The 14,519-nt window shown below is 37.8% G+C and overlaps 1 protein-coding gene across 1 annotated transcript in view; it reads left to right on the top strand.

Annotated features, from left to right (window-relative positions):
• zfpm1 (zinc finger protein, FOG family member 1) overlaps positions 1-14,519 on the top strand; it is a 90,244-nt gene that overhangs the window by 69,600 nt on the left and 6,125 nt on the right. The window contains exons 5-6 of the mRNA XM_039692631.2: positions 12,769-12,871; positions 12,965-13,183. Coding sequence (XP_039548565.2) covers positions 12,769-12,871; positions 12,965-13,183 — 322 coding nt within the window. The remainder of the gene's footprint in view (positions 1-12,768; positions 12,872-12,964; positions 13,184-14,519) is intronic.

The following is a 14,519-nucleotide window of genomic DNA, read 5'->3' as shown; positions in this document are numbered from 1 at the left end:
TGGACACTTTTTAAATCACATAATAAACCAAGAGACTGATTTTGAGGGATCAAGAAATTTAGCTCTAGCATAACTTGTTTACAGATGAGCATGATTTGTTGTTTTGTTTCCTAATGTAATTACGTTCAGACATTTTTAGGATCACTGTATAATGTTTGGCTGGACATTTGGTGTTTTTTTTATTTTTATTTTTATTTTTTTTTTTTTATAAAAACACCTTCAAATATTTTCAGATTTATGGATAATATAAATATATTATGTACATTTATTCAATATTATTGTGTTATAATATACACTACCATTCAAAGGTTTGGGGTCGGTAAGATTTTTAAAATGCTCACCAAGGCTGAATGTATTGGATCAGAAACAGTGTAAACAGGGTCATTTTGTGAAATATTATTACAATTTAAAATTACTGTCTATTTTAATGTCTTTTAAAATGACTAAAGCTGAATTTTCATCAGGCAGCATCACTGATCATGTGTCGCATGACTCTTCAGAAATAATTATAATATGCTGATTTAGTGCTCAAGAAACTTTTTTCGTAATATTATTAATGTTGAAAACCGTTGTGGTGTTTAATATTTTTTTATGGAAACGTGTTTTTTTTTTTTTTTTTTTGGTATTTTTTTTTGTTTTAAAAACCCATATTTTTGAACGGTAAAGTATTATAACAATATTTTGCGTAGCTTAATGTATTCATATACTGTAAACATGTAAGGACATTTCATTGATGCTGTGATTAGCCTACTTTTGATGTCGACATGAGCAGAACTGTCAGTCAGACTGTTGGTGGTTAAAAAAAATGTTCGCTAGTTGCAAACAAGTGCAGAATGACTTCCACGTCGCCATTGTTCTTTCCACTTCGCCTCTCCTGTTATTTCGTGGAACGCCGCCCGAAGGCACGATGGTAGCGGGTGTGGAGTTCAAAGCGTTATCATTCACCGAGCGCCTTTTCATCATGTTTTAGAAACAAGCGTCCCAACTAATCCCCCAATAATCTCTCCAGGAGAACTGCTCAGATAAGCCCCGCCACCCACTGCTCTCCAGCCCACTTTTTTGGGGGGAGCCCCACTTTCCCCCCTCTCCGTCACCCCACAAAGGACACGTGAAGGTGAGCGCTCTTCATCTTTCTCTTTTTCCTCTCTTGCCCACCCTTCTTTCTCGCACCAATAGGGTTTGTTTACCCTCATCCCAATCTCTGGTTTATCTACATCTGTCAGTAGAGTGATCTCAGAGAGTTACCCCTCGCTACACATGCTTTTTCCTGAAAGGAATGCATGAATACCCTTAATTATTGGCTCTCTCAATTATCTGCATAATGATAAAAGGGAAAGCAAGTCAAGCTTCAAATGGGAGTCCAATTGAGAGCATCACACATTGGCACCTGTGGACTTCTCTGCTCTCCACTCATAGGAGTGCAGAAATGTAGCGGAATGGGTTGGAACATCAAAAGGAGATGGAAACAATAAAAATTAGAATTTAACAAAACGGGCATAGTGTAAAGAGATTTTACAAAAACAATATTTAGTTTTTGTGTTGTTTAATAAAAATTGAAATATTAATAAAATTAATAATTCTATTAGATTAATCTTTTTAGAAATATATATATATAATTTTATATAATTTTTTCACCTCTTTTTTAATTTTAAACATAAACCTAAATTTTCGATTTAAAACGTAAATAGAACATATCAAAAGTGATCAAAGTTATAATCCATACAAAAGGAGATTTTATTTATTTATTTATTCAATTGAATGTACTGTTCAAAAGTTTGGGGTCTTTTTGATATTTTTTTTTCATTTATGTCGCTTATTTAAAAAAAAAAAAAAAATTTCTGTCCCATTACTTTTGGTCCCTTAAAAATTGGGAGGCACATATACAGTACATACTGTTGTAATTCCAACGCCGTTCACCTGATTTGGATGTAAATACCCTCAAATTAAAGCTGAAAGACTGCAGTTAAAGCACAACTTGTTCGTTTCATTTCAAATCCATTGTGGTGGTGTATAGAGCCAAAAAGATTAGAATTGTGTCGATGTCCCAATATTTATGGACCTGACTGTATATGGCAGTTTTGCCTGTGGTATCAAAAATGGTATAGAATATCGATATTTTTCAAGGTATAAAATCGAATTTGGAACTAGTATCTTGACAACACTAATGTGTATATATATATATATCTATATATATATATATAAACATACATGCATACATACATACATATACTTTGTATATATTTATAAACATACATGCATACATACATACATACACATATATATATATATATATATATATATATATAAATGATTTTTTGTGGGAAGCAACAACACTCATCACTTCAGATATATGTACAGCCGTACATTTAGCATCGTTACGTACTTGTTGGATTTGCAGGCTTTACGGTGGAGAAAACGACAGAGAGAGATAGGATGGGTGGGGAGTGGAGAGAGGAAACCTTCCTCTATCTCCAAACCCGATCACCGGCAGATCAGGAGCCCGCTTTCCAAGAGTGCCTCATTTTCAAATCTCTTATCGCACCTTTTTAAGTATCACAGTTTCCCATTTTTACATGTCATTTGCATGCTGCTCATCTCACCTGGATGCCGTTTTCTTGGAGGGATGTGTAGGCGGAGATGTTTTGCTATTTACTTTGGGTTCATGCATAGGAATACATGTGCGTAAGTGCTTTCGGTTGTGTGTGCGAACGAGGCCTAAAAAAAGGGAAAGATGGAGAAAAGGAGAGGGGAAAAAAGGATATGTGTGTGTGAGAGGCGGATGAGAGAAGGCTTCTGATTGTTATCGCCCTTCCTTTTCTTCTCTGTATTTTTGGAGGATTCACACACTGACCTCTTTGTTTGGGACAGTATGAACCCCTTTTTCACCCCACACCCCCCTTTTTGGGAAAGAAACCATTTCCTGTGGAAAGGAGATTGAGAGAGGGATAGACAGAGGGATAGGATTGGGAGAAGGGGTTGGAAAAGTGAGAAAGGGATGTGTGGAGAGATATGAAGAGGAATAGATAGCGAGAAGTAGATGGAGACAAAGAGTGTGGCGGAGCATGAAAAGAGGGATATGGACAGATGAGGAGAGGGATAAAGGTGGAGATAGAGAAACAGGAACAGAAGAAGATAACGCTGCAAAAAAGCAGAAAAATGAGAAAGAGCGGTAGAGAGGACCGGTACTGAAAACTCATACAGTGAGAGCAGGGTTAGTTTTCATTTTAATCGTAGAAGTTTTTCTTTTAACACATTTCATTGGATTCTATCCATTTTAGTCCATTGTAATCTGAAGTGACATTTAATTTTAATCCACAAAAATGAAATTTTAGTTCTATCTGATGGTGTGAAATGTGGGAATGATTCAATGCCTGGTTATGATCATGTTTTACAAATTTTCTGCTTTAGATACTAATTAATAGGTCATTAACTTAAATATACAAGCTTGATAAAAATTATCATTCTAGAAGAAAATTTCAAATGGCACTTAGAGGCTTTTGCATCTGAACTCTTCATATATATATATGTATGAAAAAAAGAAGACACTCTACTGTATAGTTATAATCATGTATTGATTTTATTTACGTATATGACCATTAATGACGGAGTATTTTAAGTCTATGTTGCAGCTATGTGGAAAAAAAACAACATAAAAAAACGATCTAAACGCGGGGACGCGTGTTTGGTCCTCAGAGGGTTAACAACCCGAAACTAAAAAACAGACCCGGCCTCTAAGTGAGAGCGGCTTTTATTTACCCAAACCTGCAGTTACACCAGGCGTATAAAAGAGACAGGTTCGGCTATTATTTGAAGATTTACGTTAAATCTCCGACCCATCGTCTTTTCCCTCGTCTAATTTTCTGTCGCTCTACATATGTCATCTGGTATCATTGACCTGATTGGCTATGAGCTACGTACAGGCACATTTGATAGACATTCGTAGCACCCAATAACACGGGCATTCGTAAACCACGCCTCAAATACGAGAAAATGAACACATGGTTTCCAGACCACGTTTCATTCTCAATTCTCGGTGTTTTTGATCAAATAAATGCAGCTTTAGTGAAAAGACTTCTTTCAAAAACATAAAAAATCTGACCGACCCCAGTCTTCGCTCTGTCAGTTACAGCAAATCAAACCCCAGCATACCATAATTGAATCAATTCATTTGATCATTTTCTTCTCGATTTTGTCATTTTCTTTCAACTATAGTTTTGATGAATCTTTTCCCTTTTATATTTACTATCGCAAAGTCAAGTCAACAAACATTTTTTCTTCAGTAATCTCAGTAAATTGAGGCTATTAACACTGATTAGACGTCTCATCCCCCAATCCCCCTCACACTGTAGGGTCATAGAGAGATACGGCCCTGTTTTTCTCTTTAAAGGAGACTATTTTATTTTTTTCCACCAAAAGGAGAAAAAATGCGAAATGAAAATCGTCCAAGAATCATTTGCATTCAACTTTTATCAGAGCGAGAGAAGGACGTTTTTTAGAACGATAACGCCGCGAGTGCCATTCACCAGTCTTGACTATGAGAGTGTGTTGTGGTATGATGGTGGTGCACAAGTGTGTGTTTGTGTGGAAAGGTGCATCTACCTCTATTCCTGATGGCGTGCGTGTGTAAGGAGGAGAGAGGGAGGGAGGGAGGGGGCTGGTTAATATCAGACCAAATAATTAGATTCGCTATCAGGGCGGCGGCAGCAGTGCGGGGATCAGGCAGATTAAAGCACGGCCGTCGTCATTAATATTCATGAGGGAGCAGGACTCGGACGAGGGGGCTTAGACTGTTCCTCAAAGCTCCGCACTCCGTGGGGCTTAAAGAGCCGTTCTCAAAGTCCCCTAGTTCCTTTTGAGTGAGGGGGTGGGGGGCATATTCAGCAACACCAGGGTTACACTCTAAAACATGTGCCGTTCCTCCTTCACAATAGTCTGATTTCTCCACCCACGCTGAACAGAGGTGGCAGGACTACGTCACCTGCGTTTTCAGGCCTGTTACAACAAGAACGTTTCCTCTTTCAAAGTGGGGCCTTATTTATTACCTTTAACATGTGTTCACACTTGTAGTTCGGCTGGGTTGGTCCGGATTTAGCGTTCTGATTGGCATTTTTAACATCGAACCTAATGGTATAGGGATATGTTCACAACCAGGTTAATTCGGCTTTAATGACGTATTGCGTATTTTTTGACAGAACTTACCGAACATCCAAAACAATGTTGTGTGCTGGAATAAATGCGCTCGTTAGATGGGTATTTTGACCAGCTGAGAATTCGTGAAGAGCTTGTAAAATGTGTAAAGGAGTCAAAACAGCGTCAGGAATCCCTCCGTCACGCACGAGAAGACACTGTTCTGATTCCTGTACTGAACTGTGATGGGCAACATCGCGACTATGACAAGAAAAAACCAGCCCGTTCTCATCCCAAGGCGTCATATACGGCGCTTTTGCCAATGCGTAGACATCGAAACGCACATGGCACCCTTTAGCGTCAATATGAGATGCAGATATATATGGGGCAGAAGGCGCCTCCTAGTGGTCTAACCCTAACTCAACCCCAGACCTAAACCTACCCATACTCTGTGTGTGTTATATTGACACTAAAGGCCGCCATGTGTGTTGGATGTCTACGCTTTGGCAAAAGCGTCGTATATGACGCCTTGGGATGAGAATGCATTGGAAAAAATAGGTGTGCGTGAGCATTCTGTCCTTTTTAGGGTCGCATCTTTCTGTGTTTGGTTAGTTCACATGTCTTTGGTCCGTGTTTCGTTCATATATCATTCGAACCGCACCAGTTCGTTTGGAAGTGGACCTTAGTGATTTCTGTTTGCTTGTTTGTTGTGCGCCAAGCGTTCCCATTTATTCAAATGAACTGCACTAACAGAGCAATCGCTCCAGGGTTCGTTTTAAATCGAACCAAACAGTGTGAACACTGTCTGCCCTGTCTTTATCATTTGGTTTCAACTTAAACATGGTTTATAAATGGTATAATATGATGTTCAGATACATTTAAGCAAGAGTCAAAATTGATACTTCAATTAATAACATCTTAATAAATGTTTAATTAGCATTAGTAGACTTGCCTATGCTACATAATTCAATGTGCGTCAGATGATCAACTTTGAGCTCTATGAAATATTGCTCATTTTCTACTTAGTCTTGTGTTCATTTTTTTGGCAACGCTTCCTTTTAAAGTCCAGTTACCCTTGTAAATACTATGTACTTATTTTAGTAACTACAATGCTGGGTAATAACTAGTACTAACCCTGAACCTACCCCTCTTCCATGTACTTACCTTATATTAGCCAGTATTTTCTAGGTAAGTACACTGTAAATACTGTACTGTAAAAGGAAGCGTTACCATTTTTTTTTTCACCTCGCCACTTCCAAATAAAAATAAGGACCCGCTGTGTTTGTCTTGATCGATTTGAACCGGTTCTTGTTCGCTATTCACAATGGGTCATAACCATTTACATCTTCACTTTACTCTCCGTGTGCATCTGCGTGTGCAGATCAGTCTGTGTGTCAATATGTGTGTGTGTGTTTAATTAGAGAGCGCGTTTGTCTGGAAGTGTTTTGTCAAAGGCGAGGGCTGACCAGGCTGCCCTCTCCTTTTGTGAAGCTTAAAGTCGAGTCGTGTTAAATGAGTCTGAAACAAATTAGCAGAAGCACGCAGCACTTATGCCACAGACGGCTCCAGCATTGGGTTTCAAATTAAAACAAAAGGAGCCCTATCTCCTTATCAGCACTAGTTCCCCATGAAATACAATACGGACTGTATCTTCAGGCAAGAACAGACAGAATTAGAAAGAAACCCTTCAGCTGTCCTCCTCTGCGGCCCATCTCTTTTCCTCATCCTCTCGACTGGTGGCTTTTTATCCTCCTTTACACAGTTGAACTAATGTCTTTTTCATTTTCTCCTGTCTTTAAAGTTGATTTGGTAGCATGTCAGGGATATAAGGACTAGTCTCCCCAAGGGCATGTCTTTAACTTAGTGTAGCCGAGTGAATAAAGGAATGGGAATCTTTTCTTACATATTAGGCTTTTAATGAACTTGGCCTGCAGAAATGCTGCCACCTAGTGGAACGGATCAGTCACACTCAAATAATCGACTCTTAAATGAGACGTGCGATTTTTTTGAACCCTTCAGTTCATGTACAGCCTGTTATCATCACAACCATATAAGGGCTTTATTGTGGTTGGATTGGGATAGACTTTGTCAGTGGTTTTTTTCTGCTCATTGTGAATACCTGTTAAATCTGACATTGAAAATTACGCACCAATTTCCCATTAAACGCATGCTTGAGCTGAACAATGAAAGGATTGTGTGGGAGAGTCCAGGTGTGTTTATTAGGATATTTGCCAGCTGCTAATACACACTTCCACCTGTGTATACTCTGTTTAGTTTACTCAAAATGTTCAGTTGAAATGGATCAAGTATACCCGCATGATGATATCCCCTTTCCAACCGCTCTTGTGAATTTCCTTTGAGATTTTCTGGGGGTTTCCCCCTTTCTTTTCTCACTCAGGGCCAAGGGCGTAACTTTGGGTCTACCATTGGGGGGGTTAAACTCGCGCCATATTTATTAATTTATTTATTTATTGAATAATGGTAACATGCTAATTTGCCATTCCTGTATTAGAAATACATTGTGATATACTTTTATTCCCCACTTCTGAGGTAGGAAAGGGTTCCGAGCCCCACCTGTCCCCAATCAACCCAACAAAAGAAACTAGGCTTTAAGTTTAACTGTTAAAATGTATTTTATTAACATCACATTGTAAAAACTTAGCATCCAATAACAGCATTAAAACCAAAAACAAACAGAGAAAAAAGAAAGTGCAAATATAGCTGCGAGCAGCGATGGCGGGCCCAAGCCGGTGGCACCGCAACCCCGGTTCCTTTAGTTACCTAAAGGCACCCGGGTAGCGGTGCCGAAGGCTTTGGCCCTTTTATGATTAAATGTTAAAACGGCTTGCCATACTCTGTCATTTCGACTAGTCACAATTATGTTACAGATGTCTTAAATGATAATACAAACTATCCAAAATGTAATTACGAATAGACAGAAAGACGTTGTTGATATCTACAATGTTAATTCCGGACAGGCAAACTTAGCTTTTAAATGTTAAAAGGGCTTGCCATACAGGGACGTAGGCTCAGAGAGAGGCTCACCATATTCAAACCAAAATATCTGACTTCCTCTTGGTCCGAGCTAATGACTATGTATTAGAAAGTTGTCCGGCTTGAGGAGTACAATGTATATACCGATTTTTGTAACTGTAGATAAAACTAACAACCCCACTTTTGTCAAAAGGTGGCGCTATTTAGTCCTTGCACATTGCCCGTTTCTGAAACTTTGCACGTCTACTGGCTAATAAATGTGATGTATCTGTTGAGTTTCAAGCAATTTCAATTTCAATTTGACTGTTGAAAAGAAGTGCGCCGATTAGATACTCAGGATCGGTATCGGCTCTGACACTGCCATCTTTGACGAGGCTGATTCAAATTCTATATTGTGCATATACTATTCTGTTAGGCACAAAGGCACAAAAACTTTCTAAAGTACCATAAAGTTTTTGTGTACTGTATTATTAGTGTTCTGAAGCTATTATGTGATATAGAAATTAATATTTAAGTCATTAAATTCAAGAACACAAACTTTTCCCTCTCTGCGCCTGTCAGTCATTCTCCATTCAGCATTCAAACAGCACGTCACATTCGGTTACAGTCAATGATGAAACGATCTTCAATGATTCAATGTTAATCCTATTATACTGGATCTTTAAGATAAAGGTCTAAAGGTCTATATTTTCGAATGAAGAAACTTTTTCTTGCTGGACTTTATTGCTGTAACTTAATCGTGTTACTTTCTACCGGGTGTCGGACGCTGTCGGTTAGATCACAACACTAGAGTCAGAGCACTATAATTGTTCTTCACGCACACAGTAACTGAAATTTAAAACCTTTAAAAGAAAAGGCTCAATAAACTATTGCATAGATAGATAATGTATAATACACTGTTCATAAATATGTATTTCCTTTGTGCTTTGAACTTTTCAATACGGACTCAATGCGCTGTAACTTCATGTGGCTTCAAGCACATCATTCTCCGCTCGGGATGCACATAAGTGCTTTGTGCTGCACCGTATTGGAGCCGTAATATCATAATGCAGTGACGTAATGACAGATTATTAATTGCCTTTCAATTATATGTTGCTTTATAGCAGCCATGGCTATATTTTTTTTTAATGATTTTTGTTATCTTGTTTTTCATGAATGTATTTTTCAAAAATAAGAGCAATGTGTATTATCTATTATTAATATGGTTTATAATAGCATTTTTGTCATAGATTATGACAAAGTAATCATATGATCCACCAGCGAGGAACCAGCAGAACAGAGTGAACATTCTTTCTGTTTAGTTCAATCCTACTTAATAGGAATTTATTTAAAATGCTCGCTCTACTCCACACCATTAATGTCTTGTGCGGACATCCGTATTTTGACTTTCGGTTTTAAGTAAGCGATTTAAAAGCTCCCAAGTCCCAGCGGAGTCACACGTTGATTAACCGGTGGGAATATACACAATAGGCCTACCTGATATTGAACACAAGAGGGCAGTATAGCACTACGTATGACTCAGATTATTATTTTTTTATGAATTTTACAACAATTCTGGCTGTTTTTGAACGTAAACACAATTCTTAAATGAAAAAAAAGGAAAAATTGGGGAAGTTATAATATTTGTATAATTTAATTTAGAAACAAATGATGTATAATTACATTTTTAGAAGATATGAGGCTTTTAGTGTTTACTTTTTTGACATTACTTTAATCTTTTGCCATAGTTGCACATGTCTATTGGCTAATAAATGTGATGTATCTGTTGAGTTTCAAGCAATTTCAAGCAAGCTAAGAGTCCCAAAAGCATCAAAAAATAATGTTAAAGTTTGTTTCGTTGCCACGGCATTTTGAAAGTGACACACTTCCTGCTGCCAGTTGGTGGCGCTATAACTTTGACTCACAATAGTCACATCCATGTGATCGGTCTCTTACAGCGAAAACACTGCTGAAGTTTCATCAAGATCAGTTAATGTATGCTGAAGTTATAACACACATCCTGTTCCATGTTTCTCGCCATAATTTCGTTTCCTCGCCACGGCCAAACCGTTCGAGATATCAAAAATCCCGTGGCACTTTTTCATCCTTAATGTCTTGACTTCACGCTGATCGAGTTTCGTCGAATTTGGTTCAGTGCTCTAGGAGCAATAATTTAAATTACATTGCATGTGTTTTAAACACAACCCTAAATAGCCAACTTCCTGTTGGGCTGGGGTAAAAAGTAAGAGTGTGAAGTATATATGAAACGATGAGATCTATATGTGTACCAAGTTTCATATTATTACATGCAAGTGTGTTTGATTTATGGACCAAATTTTCAGACCAAGTTTATTGACCAAGTTAATCTGATTAATAAACTAATTATATAAAACTATTGTCAATTCACTACAATTAAACTAGTTATATGCCTTTACTTATAAAAAATAAAAATAAAAACTTATTTAAAAAATACCAGGCTTGAGAAATGTATTTTCTTTATGCAGGTCATACACACAGCAGTGAAATGGTTAAGCCCCCTCCCCCTGCACACACACACACACACACACACAGACAGCCAGCCAGCCAGCCAAAGGCTCAGAGTGGCCATATTCAAACAAAAATATCTGACTTTCTGTGGGTCCTAGCTAATAAGTGTCAATTAGAAAGTTGTCCGGCTCGAGGAGTACAATATACATACCAATTTTTGTAACTCTAGTTAAAACTAACCACCCCACTTTTGTCAAAAGGTGGCGCTACTGAGCCCTCACCACGCCCGTTTCTGCAACTTTGCACATGTCTACTGGCTAATAAATGTTATGTGTCTGTCGAGTTTCATGCAATTTGAAGCATGCTAAGGGTCTCAAAAGCATCCTAAAAGCATCCTAAAAGAAGGGTAAAGTTTGATGCGTTGCCACGGCAACAGTATCAAAGATATCAAGAATCCATTCACAGGTCTACATCTGCCGTATGTTTACATTATACAGATGAAGTTTGAAGCAAATCGGGTAAAAATAAAAGGGTGATTTCAAAGCATTTTAAAAGTGACACACTTCCTGCTGCCAGTTGGTGGCGCTATAACTTTTACTCACAATAGTCACATCCATGTGATCGTCCTCTTACAGCGAGCACACTGCTGAAGTTTCATCAAGATCAGTTAATGTATGCTGAAGTTATAACACACTTCCTGTTTCACGTTTCTCGCCATGATTTCGTTTCCTCGCCACGGACAAACCGTTCGAGATATCAAAAATCCCCTCGCAAACTTTCATCCTCAATGTCTTGACTTCACGCTGACCGAGTTTCGTCGAATGTGGATCAAAGCTCTAGGAGGAGTATTTCAAATACCATTGCGAGCGTTTTACAAACAAACCTCAATAGCCGACTTCCTGTTGGGCTGGGGTAAAAAGTAAGAGCGCGAGGTATAGATGAAACGATGAGATCAACATGTGTACCGAGTTTCATATTATTACATGCAAGCGTGTTTGAGTTATGGACCGAGTGTTCGGACCCCGTTCCAGGGGGCGCTGACGAGCCCCCCTGCCACGCCCAGGTACCAGCTTCAGCCCGGCTCTGATGGCCGCGGGTTCTGACCCGTGTGCAAAGTTTCAAGAGTTTTCGAGCACGTTAAGGGCCCCAAAAGTGCCCAAAAGGTAGTAAAATAATAATTATTATAATAATAATAGAGAAGAAAAATAATCGCAAGGAAAACAATAGGGCCTTCGCCCTTTCAGGGCTTGGGCCCTAATTATATTATCACTTTGCATGAAATACAACTCAAAAGTAGATGGAAAAATTGTGTTTGCATTTATATAGCCTCTAATAACATAAAATTCAGAAACTGAGAAAATACAAGTGCTATGATTCATTTTGTCACTTTGCAAACTCCATGCAAAAAGAAGAAAAAATAAAATCATAATAATAATAATATCAAATTGAGCTGAAGGTGGCAAATTCCTAATAATGTACATAAGATACCTAAAAGTTAAATGATTAAAAACTGTTTATTGGTCTGGAAGTGTAGGTCTGCTTGTATGATATTGCAAGGTAAAAGAGGTATGCTGGATGCTGAATTTTAATGGCACAGTATCAGGAAGGAGGGATTAAACGTGCATGTGCTTTTTGTATTTCTTTGAACATACCTTAAATCCATTTCTTGAGCTGAAAAAAAGTCACAGTGTCTCTCACAGATAAACAGGTGGTTTTCTCTTGTAAAGTGCAATTCAAAAGCGGTAGTTTTGAAAAATGTAGGGACAGTAGTGTTATAGGAATTAATAGTGGTTCAACCTTATGGCTGTACTATGCTTTAGAATATAGGCAACCTAATTGAATAATACGTATATATTACTTTGATTTTTGTTGAGAAATTGTATGTTCATGATTTAATTGTGTATATTACATTTAATTGATTTTGACTTAATTTTTTTAGGAAAGCACTGTATTCGATATACCAGCAGCATATAGACAGATAAGTGCATGATGACAAGTCCTTTCATGTGTATAAAGGATGCAAAGGAACCCATTTAAAAATTTCGAAAGGAAATGAGAAATCTTAAGCAGAAATATCTTTCATTTTAGTATAATAGGGTCTTTTCTATAACCTCTCCATTGTATCTGCTGTAGGTGTCCCACTGAATCCTGAATGTTTTTCTTCCGCTTTGTGTGTTTTAGAGCCATGTAATGTCTCTGGAGTGTGAGGAGCCAGACTGCTGGCTCAGAAGAATTCCTGTGACCTCAAGCCTCTCTGAGTCAAACTGCACCATCTACAGTCAGGGTATGACAAACAAACAACAACAACACACACACACCTCTCACATTCACTACCGTATGAGATGAAGAGTCTTAACAGTGACAGTTTGTTTTCCAGGAGGAGCTTTATTCTGTAAGCTGACACAGGAGCTGTCCAGTGGAGATGCTCTTCGGGCAACGCTGTCCTGCTCCACAGCGGATCATTCGGCAGCGACCCAGACCCACGGCGTGCGAGTGAAGGAGGAGCCTGTGTATCCCGCTGCTCTGCACACTGAGATCCAGCTCCTCCCACAACAGGCTGGCATGGCTGCCATCTTAGCAACTGCTGTCGTTAATAGTGAGTCACTGCTTGCTGATAAACACAACATGTTTTCACAGGTTCTTGCATTTTTATGAGTGTGTTTACATTTGTGATTAGGGATGGTGGGCCATGTTTTTGCATGTATACGTAAATCATGACACATAATGCGTAATAGATTAAAATTAATTGTCAGTTCTATTTAGGTCTACTTCCACTGAAAGTACATTTTTTGACAAAATAAACATGGCAATATTCTTTTAATAGCCTGCTGATTTAATATTTTTAAAAATAACCATGTAAATAATATGGTATATAAATGTAGTAATCATTGAGTAGCACAGTAAATGGTATGTGAATTTTTTTTTTTTAGTTTTTTTTATATAAATTAATATTTTTATTCAGCAAGGATGAACTAAATGTAAAAGTCTTTACCATTTCAAGTAAATGCTGTCCCTTATTAACTTTATATTCATAAATAATAATCATAAAAAAGTCTCCACAAAAATGTAAAATCTAATAGAAAATAATGTTAAATTAAAAAAATATTTTACAGTTCCTACTGTGTTTTTAATCAAATAAATGCAGGGCAGCCTTGTACACACCCAACCTTTTGAACATTTGTTTATATAATAATATTAAGAAATATTATTAATAATGAAATAAATGAAAATAAAATAATGAAAATCATTGAATACATTTTGTTCTTTTATCACTGGCTTGTTCCGTTTTGTATTTTACTTCAATGGTAATGAATATTTTTGCATTTTTAAAGTGTCTGGATGTTGAAAAATGAATTGACAATGGAGAAGACATTAGTTCAGCCATCAAACAAAACTACAAAAATAATGGTTTTCATACTAGTCCTCAATGGCAACTTATTTTACCATTGGAAAAGGACGAGACTTCACCTTTAAGTTGCTTGTCATTCATGCTCATCGCCAGTAGGTGGAAGTGTTGTGTCAGTTCCGACAGTAGAGGAGTTTATTGGCTGGTACAGCCCTGTCTGCAACATCAGCTAAACTGCATGAGGAGTGGGAGTGCACACGGACATGCCATGATGAAGAAATGAATCACTGTAAATAAGGCTAAAGAGTAAAAATGATCAGCCCAACTTTGCGCTTCCTGCTGCATTAGCTGGGATAATTGGGATGTGACAGTCATTATCAAATATAGCCTGTTCAACTTGTGCCCTGACACCAGATCAGCCCGATTACGTGCACACACTTTTGCGCACATCACAAACTCTGCCGTGGAGATGATGGAACACTTCTGATTGCTTTCTCTGATTTGGACATTTGAGTGTATTATGTTTGTGTGTGATTTATATATACAATGGGTGCATTACTAAACATTGAACATCTCACATATGGTT

Source organism: Pimephales promelas, chromosome 10 (genome assembly GCF_988280905.1).
Source record: "Pimephales promelas chromosome 10, fPimPro1.hap1.1, whole genome shotgun sequence".
NCBI classification, from domain to species: Eukaryota; Metazoa; Chordata; class Actinopteri; order Cypriniformes; family Leuciscidae; genus Pimephales; species Pimephales promelas.
Note: the sequence above shows the minus strand (reverse complement) of the source record. Positions and strands in the feature narration are given on the sequence as shown.